The following is an 8,784-nucleotide window of genomic DNA, read 5'->3' on the forward strand; positions in this document are numbered from 1 at the left end:
ATCCTACCTTACCTTATGTAAAGATCGATGGTTTGGAATTCTACTGGAATTTATCAAAATTTGAGTTCCCCCTCGTTCCCCACGGCAACCGCCAACATTCCGTCCATGTAATCGTCGAAACCTGCAAACGCAACCCTGCGTCGATAGAGATCCAAAAGAAGCAGACCGCACCGCACTGAGAAGCCCACCGCTATGCGGAACCCTCCGCCGTAGTGCCGCTGCAACACCACCCACCACCTTACAGGAAGAAACCACCGAATCCGGACCTCGTGGTGGTGTTCGCGGCTATGGTGGCGGTTGAAGGTTGTCGCATGATTGTCGATTGTGGCTGCTTGCAGCGGATCGCGGCGGCTGGCGTTGCTCGGCAACCGTTAGTGTGGCGTGGGACTGCGTTGAAGGACGGCGCTTGCGGCATCAGTTTTGGTGGTGGTAACCTCGCCGCTTGACAAGCTGAACGGGTGTTGTTGAGCCCACGTGGTGGTGTTCGCGGCTATGGTGGCGGTTGAAGGTTGTCGCATGATTGTCGATTGTGGCTGCTTGCAGCGGATCGCAGCGGCTGGCGTTGCTCGGCAACCGTCAGTGCGGCGTGGGACTGCGTCGAAGGACGGCGCTTGCGGCATCGGCATCGTGGGACGACTTGGTTGGCAGCGGACTGCGGCGGGTTGTCTAGCTTGGCTGGGCTACCCGGTGCGGTACATCGTCGAAAGATGGCACAAGCGACTTCTTCGACTTGTTGACATGGCACCAGAGACTATGTGCATTGTGTTACCGGTTTTCTGGCTGGTGGACATGACGGCGGTGCCCCAAGGCGTCGTTCCCCTGCTGAGGGCGTCATGTCGGAGCTCCAACCCTACTACACGGGTTTCTGGGTGAAAACCCCGTCTAGTTCCTGGACGAGTGCCGGCGGCGCCATCGGCGTCGTGCCCTTCTTGGAGGCGACACTTCTAGAGACCCATCTCAGCTCTGGGCATTTCTGGTTCTTTAGTCATGGGCGGCTGCAGCCGGTGGTGGTAACCTCACCGCTTGACAAGCTGAATGGGTGTTGTTGAGCCACGTGGTTGTGTTCGCGGCTATGGTGGCGGTTGAAGGTTGTTGCATGATTGTTGATTGTGGCTGCTTGCAGCGGATCGCGGCGGCTGGCGTTGCTCGGCAACTGTCAGTGCGGCGTGGGACTGCGTCGAAGGACGGCGCTTGCGGCATCGGCATCGTGGGACGACTTGGCTGGCAGCAGACTGCGGCGGGTTGTCTAGCTTGGCTAGGCTACCCGGTGCGGTAATCGTCGAAAGATGGTGCAATCGACTTCTTCGACTTGCTGACATGGCACCGGAGACTATGTGCGCGGGTGAAGCAAGGAAGTGAGGTCGACATGTAGCGACGACTCAACGGTTTGATGGAGATCCAGGGAGGCGGGGCAAGTTCGCCCACCACCCTGATGGCAACTTAAAAAACGGATCTGTGATGTGGAGACTGAGGTGGGCGAGGCGAGGTCCCCGCGTGCGGTGTTTCCCCGAGGCGACTAGAGCGAGGTGGAGTCCAACGGCGGAAGTGGCGAGGCCCCCGCCCGTTGTGTTATCGCGGTGGCGACTGCGAGGCATCCTGTGAGAGGTCCGGATTCGATGGTTTCTTCCTGTCAGGTGGTGGGTGGTGTTGCAGCAGCACTACGGCGAAGGGTTCCGCATAGCAGTGGCCTTCTCGGTGCGGTGCGGTCTGCTTATTTTGGATCTCTGTCGACGCAGGGTTGCGTTTACAGGTTTCGACGATTACATGGGCGGAATGTTGGCGGTTGCCGTGTTCAACGAGGCAGTTGTCGGGGTTCGAGTCGATGCCCTAATCTGACCGAACAGAGCTGTCTTGTGGAGATGCGTTGTGCGGCTTGTGTCGATGTCCCAATCCGACCGGCCGGTGTTGAGTTGTCGTTGGCGCGCGTTGATGTCCCAATCCAACCCGCCGTTTGTGTGTTTTTCTTTTTTCTTTTTGTTGTTTGGTTATGGTCTCCCTGGAATATAATCTTGTATTTTTTTTCTACTATATTAATAGAAACGCACTTATCGAGTGTTGTTCGTTCAAAAATAAAAGTTTGAGTTTTCTGTTGTTCAGCACTTCGAAGAAACAAAGGCCACAACCCGCAACAACTCGCACCCATTGTGGCTTGTGGGCCATTGAATTCTCGACCCATAGTGGGCTTGGGCCGGGATGTATCACTGACATGTGGCCTCCGGCGGGTCCGTGCGTCTGTGACCTGTTCCCATTTCCCAACTCTTCGTTGACCTCCCAACGACAAGAACGAACGGCCGTAACAGCAGAACAACGTCACTGACATGTGGCCTCCGGCGCCGACAACCTTCAGTGGGTCCACATGTCATGAAAGGAAACCGCTTTATGCACGTGCGGCTGCGTCGAAGGATGATGCCTCGCCGCTTCGTCTTCCCTTTCCCCTCCCCTCCCCTCCCCTCTCACACCAGTCACCACCACCCCACCACACCGCCGCCGCCGTTCGAATATTCCAAGCTTGCGAATTGCGATTGCGAGAAGAGGAGGGGAGGGGAGGGGAGCCGGGCGCGGAACCCTAATTGCCTCCGTCGACTGCCAACAGGTGCGCCGCTTCCTGCTCGTCCGCCCCCATCTCTGCCTGCTCGCCCTTTAAATACCGGGCATTCTAGCTGTTGCGGTTGCGGGCTGCTGCGCCCGCCGCCGATTCGAGGCGCGTTTCCTGCCGCCCTTCTGGCGGCGTTTCCTGCCATTGCCTTGTGCTTGGTGCGAGCTAGCTTCCAGTCGTTGGCATTTGGTTCGTAGTTTCATGAGGTAGTTCCGCATTTTCGGTTTCAGCCTAACCGCCGGCTAGTGCGCCAAGGCTGTATTTTGTTTTCTTATCAAGTTTCACCCTGTGTTGTGATTGCCGATTGAGACTTGAACAGGTTTTGGATCGTACTCCAAATGCATTTTTGGTGGAACGGCCGTTCTTCGGCAGTGAAAACATAGTGTTGCCATCATTAATATCGTGATTCAGTTCTTGCCGCTGCTCTATTGTTTCGACAGTCAGGATTACGCCCATTGCCTGTTTTAATTTGTTACCTTTTTTGCCTATTTTCTTTCAGATTACTGAAGTGGTGTAGTTCGTTCTGCTTGTTTCTTACTTGTTCAAGGCTGCTATGTGCTGGATTTCTCTTCCTGTTCAGTATTACACACGGTTGATTGGTCCATCCTAACGAAATGACTTGGTTCACACGTTTTACCTAAGCTTCTTTTCTGTTTTGATGTGAACAATACTTGATTTTAGCATATGAAGTGAATGACCTCACGTCATTATGGAAAGCAGGCGTGGTTGGTGCTTTTGTTATTGTGTTTGGTGTTGCGGTTGGCATGTACTGAAATTCACCTCTAATCTGCTGGCTTTGGCCAATCATATAAAAAACGTCGGTTGCAAGCTTCAGTGGCGCTTCCTGGTAGCTGCTGCTGTTCTGCTTTTCCATTGGTCACAGTTCATAGGAAAATTTTAAGGCAGTTGTTTGTTGGTCTTAGTTAAGACTTCCTATTATCTGAGAATAGCTGAGGTAATATTGCTACTTCAATCTTCAGTTATGGCAATTGCTGCTTCTTTTGTAGCTGAGAGGCAAGGGAGGTACAATGCCAAGAGCTAATGAGATGTTTAGGGCGGATTCAAGAATGATGGTGGTCTTTGGTGCCTTGACATCGAAACCACAGCAGCTGACATTTGAAGAATCCCTCAGATTTGTCAAGAAAGTGAAGGTGAGTTGAATGTTTTTATGATATATGAGGTGCCATTACATGATTTTCATCTGCGTGATCTGAGTGTCAATCCTGCTTTGCTGCCTTGTCTAATAAGTTGCCATGAACTGGCTGCTACCATGTACTGAATGTAATACTGAATCTTCTTGTCTCACATTTTTATGTGCACTGAGTTACCGATTATCTAAAATCCATGTTATAGGAGGCACGCCCAGGTGTGAGTGAGTGAGTCCGAGAGTGTCATGGTGGTGTGTGTGCACATGTGCTATCCTAAATAGGGCTTGCAGGTAGCAGGCCTTCCTTTCTTGTGAGATCCTGCGGATACCCAGTTTGTAGTATTTAGATATACCATATTCCAGAGTGTCTTCGTTCAACAGAAAAACATTCTGAAATGTGGTTTTTAAGTTATAGCAGATAGCTACCAGCAGGATAACTTGCTAGCCCACTCTGCAACTTCCTGATAGTGAATACTCACCATGTAGTCTCTTAGCTCGTGACCTAAGGAATTACAACCAATAGTTTATAGTTTGTCAAAATTATGAACAGTAGATCATCCCACAAAGTATACTAGTCATTTGAAACAATTAACTTGCAAATAAAAGAGTGATTAAAAGAATACAAAGTGTCGGTACCCCAGAACTGGGGTACCCCCTCTTGCAGTGTCTAGACAAGAGCCTTGTGGTTATCCTTAACTACATCCAAACAGCCAGACCCCTGCGATCCGGAGCCCTGTTCACCTGACAACGGTCCCGGACCCGTCCCCCGGCTGGGGAAGGTCTGGGAGCACCACGTGTTCCGGAAGAAGCAGGCGCTCAGCCCAAACGGCCGGGGCTCCGGACCTCCCGTAGAGGTCCGAACCCCCGTTGGGTCCCGGACCCCCCATAGGGTCTCGGACCCCCTGTATAGTAACCGGACCCCCCACTAAGGGAGGGGATTGACACCCCGCCTCGGGGAGGTCCGGAGCTGCCACGTGTCTGCAAGCACAGACACGTATGTAAGGCCCCTTGGTCTCCATACTAAAGTTCACCTACCACTACATTCATTGTGGTAGGTGAACGTCCGCATTGATATAGCAGAGGCCGAGGCGAGTCTTTGACCAGGGGACACTATTGATCGCGTATTACCAAGACGTGTAGTGGAGACGCTGGCGCCGCCCACGCCGCACCTGTCAGTCTGCCATGACAGATGGACACGACGGCTCGGCTTCACCCATTATGACGCCTACATAATAGCCTCAACATGTCACGCCGCAAGCTACGTTCCCCCAACGAGCACCTTGCTGACGGGACAAGAGAAGACCTCCCTTCGTCAGAGGGTCAGCAGGGGATGGAAGCATATCGAAGGAAAGATTCGTAACCACTGTAGCCATTTGAGTACTCTGCGCAGTATGCTGCACAGTCACGTTGGGTCCACTTGTCGGGGCCCCAACGTCCTATGTATCCGCACCCCTTGGTCTATAAAAGGGGGCGCCCGCTAGAAGAAAAACTCAGGCTGGGTGAAAGTCAAGACCCGGCAGAGGATAGATTCATTCACAACCAAGATCAAAACCTCTCCCAGTTGATGTAGGGTATTACGCTCCGGCGGCCCGAACCACTCTAGATCGTGTGTTCTTGTGTGCTTGTCTCAGAGCTAGATTAGCCCAATCGCCTAGTACCTTCCCGAGCACTCCGTCTCTGGGAATAGGCGGGTGCGTTCCGCCACCCGGCTGTGGGTACCCTAGAAATCCCGCGACATTTGGCGCCGTCCTTGGTGCTAGCGCAAGGGCGTCGAACTGGCTTCGGCTCACTATGAGCGGCCATCAGGCTGGCTTCCATCGGCAGACGGCGACGGCAGGGGGCCTCTCCCATTCAAAGCCAAAGAATTTGTCTCATGCTACCTAAGCGTATGACAGCTCTTAGGCAAGGAGTGGTCCCCCGAGCTCCCGAGGTGATGCTGGATGATGCTGTACAAGCACGTCCAGGGCGCCATCGCCCCAACGACTCAGAAGAGCCCCCAACATGGCAGCTCCACCACGACCAGCAACATGCACGCCTTACGGGGCGACGGCTGTAGGTTATCACTAAGATAGGATTGAGAGTGTTTCTCCTTTGTAATGATTTGGTGCCTACGTGTGGTCCAGAGCGGTAAAGGTCCGTCCTTGTAAACCCGGCCTCTGGCATCATCGCACAAACAGGCGACACCAGCAAGTGGTCAAGAGCGGTAGAGGTCCGCCCTCGTAATCCCGACCTCTGATGTACACCACGGTCAAGCAATAAAGGAGATTTGCTTCCTCAGTCCTGTCTTTACTTTAACCTAAAAGCACTTCTCCGTTTAGCATTGCATGTTTTCTTTCTTCCGTGTGGAGTCCTTTCTTTTTTTGCTAAACAATCCAAATTGAGCTGCTAGCTTGTGGTCAGGTGGGGACACCCCTTCTAGCTGGAAGGCAGTTCGGACCCCTAGGGACCTCCTCAGGAGAAGTGGTGCCGTATCCTGGGGTAGAGAAGCTCCGCGTAGCTTAGCCTGGTAATGTACCCTAAGCCTATGTACTTCCCTGCCCTGTTACGAGTTCCCTAGTATCCGAGGCTGCTGTCCCTAGAGGTCCCGGGCTCCTTTCTAGCATAAGGCCTGGTTTCCTACACCTTGCTGCAAGGTCCGGTGGCATAATCCATGGGATTGTCAGCAATGCTCCAAGTCCACTCCGGTGGCCCGCTTCGGCGGAGACCGCTCGCCACGGTCGACTCAAGTCCACTCCGGTGGCCCGCTCCGGCGGAGACCGCTCGCCACGGTCGACTCAAGTCCACTCCGGTGGCCCGCTCCGGCGTCGACCGCTCGCCACGGTCGACTCAAGTCCACTCCGGTGGCCCGCTCCGGCGGAGACCGCTCGCCACGGTCGTCTCAATTCCACTCCGGTGGCCCGCTCCGGCGGAGACCGCTCGCCACGGTCGTCTCAAGTCCACTCCGGTGGCCCGCTCCGGCGGAGACCGCTCGCCACGGTCGTCTCAAGTCCACTCCGGTGGCCCGCTCCGGCGGAGACCGCTCGCCACGGTCGTCTCAAGTCTACTCCGGTGGCCCGCTCCGGCGGAGACCGCTCGCCGCGGTCGCCAAGAGCCGGGTCCGGGAAAAGTGCTTGCTCCCTGAGCGATCCGAAGTCTGTGTAGCTGCTTAGCTTGGTTCCGCACCCTAAGCCTATACCTTCGTCGCCCTGTGGAGAGCACTCTAGTACCTGGACCTGGCAACCAGTGTACTGGCCTCAGGGGTCCGGAGCGTCCGCTCTCTGCATGAGCTCACCGACGCAATCAAGTTTGCATAAGAACACATCACGATAGTAGGCCCCACCCCCGGGTTCGTACCTCTCCCGAGGTGGGCCCGGGGGCCACTGTCGGTACCCCAGAACTGGGGTACCCCCTCTTGCAGTGTCTAGACAAGAGCCTTGTGGTTATCCTTAACTACATCCAAACAGCCGGATCCCTGCGATCCGGAGCCCTGTTCACCTGACAACGGTCTCGGACCCGTCCCCCGGCTGGGGAAGGTCTGGGAGCACCACGTGTTCCGGAAGAAGCAGGCGCTCAGCCCAAACGGCCGGGGCTCCGGACCTCCCGTAGAGGTCCGGACCCCCGTTGGGTCCCGGACCCCCTGTATAGTAACCGGACCCCCCACTAAGGGAGGGGATTGACACCCCGCCTCGGGGAGGTCCGGAGCTGCCACATGTCTGCAAGCACAGACACGTATGTAAGGCCCCTTGGTCTCCATACTAAAGTTCACCTACCACTACATTCATTGTGGTAGGTGAACGTCCGCATTGATATAGCAGAGGCCGAGACGAGTCTTTGACCAGGGGACACTATTGATCGCGTATTATCAAGACGTGTAGTGGAGCCGCTGGCACCGCCCACGCCGCTCCTGTCAGTCTGCCATGACAGATGGACACGACGACTCGGCTTCACCCATTATGACGTCTACATAATAGCCTCAACAGGTCACGCCGCAAGCTACGTTCCCCCAACGAGCACCTTGCTGACGGGACAAGAGAAGGCATCCCTTCGTCAGAGGGTCAGCAGGGGATGGAAGCATATCGGAGGAAAGATTCGTAACCACTGTAGCCATTTGAGTACTCTGCGCAGTATGCTGCACAGTCACGTTGGGCCCACTTGTCGGGGCCCCGACGTCCTATGTATCCGCACCCCTTGGTCTATAAAAGGGGGCGCCCGCTAGAAGAAAAACTCAGGCTGGGTGAAAGCCAAGACCCGGCAGAGGATAGATTCATTCACAACCAAGATCAAAACCTCTCCCAGTGGATGTAGGGTATTACGCTCCGGCGGCCCGAACCACTCTAGATCGTGTGTTCTTGTGTGCTTGTCTCAGAGCTAGATTAGCCCAATCGCCTAGTACCTTCCCGAGCACTCCCTCTCTGGGAATAGGCGGGTGCGTTCCGCCACCCGGCTGTGGGTACCCTAGAAATCCCGCGACACAAAGGTACTTTTGGAAGATACTACCAAAAGATCTTCTCGGCTGTGAAAATCATTTCAAAACTTCTTCTGCAGTCATTAGGAACAGAACTGCAGACTCACATGCTAATTTTAGACAGCTTCTAATAATATTGGCTAAATTCTGGGTATATGTTTCTAGATCATGCTTAATTAGGCATCGTTTCTGCATTCATGCAATTGGTACCTGATACCTCATCTTATGTCAACCTCAAAGTAGGATGCTTACATCTGAGTGATGCTTTTTACAGTTAATTTACAGCTGTAGTTCTTACTTTTTTTTCTATACTAGGTAACTGGTAATTCAGCTATTTGATTGGAGATAGTGATAGTCTGACAAATATATAGTTGTTTTTGTTTTATCTGACACTTGAACTGCTGTATGAACTATGGTCCTCATGCAATAAGATGGACTGGTGCTTGTTGACCCAGGAACTATAAAAGTTTATGCTTCTCATGACCTTGTTTCTCAGGCCCGCAATTACATTTTGTACTTGTCACTATTTGACATTCTTGGCAGAATGGAACTTTCCCAGCTCGATGCCTACCGAGAGGTATGAATGCCATCCTCCCC

General features: G+C 53.8%; 1 protein-coding gene across 2 annotated transcripts in view; it reads left to right on the forward strand.

Moving 5' to 3' along the window:
- Nucleotides 1–2,426: 2,426 nt before the first annotated feature.
- Nucleotides 2,427–8,784, forward strand: part of LOC120675577 (paired amphipathic helix protein Sin3-like 2) — a 6,906-nt gene continuing 548 nt past the window's right edge. The window contains exons 1-3 of one of the 2 annotated variants that reach the window (XM_039956776.1): nt 2,427–2,593; nt 3,604–3,747; nt 8,684–8,764. In XM_039956776.1, coding sequence (XP_039812710.1) covers nt 3,625–3,747; nt 8,684–8,764 — 204 coding nt within the window. In that variant the 5' untranslated portion in view covers nt 2,427–2,593; nt 3,604–3,624. Of the gene's footprint in view, nt 2,702–3,603; nt 3,748–8,683; nt 8,765–8,784 lie in introns of both variants that reach the window. The other variant, XM_039956775.1, reaches the window with a different exon arrangement.

This window comes from Panicum virgatum, chromosome 5N (assembly GCF_016808335.1).
Source record: "Panicum virgatum strain AP13 chromosome 5N, P.virgatum_v5, whole genome shotgun sequence".
NCBI classification, from domain to species: Eukaryota; Viridiplantae; Streptophyta; class Magnoliopsida; order Poales; family Poaceae; genus Panicum; species Panicum virgatum.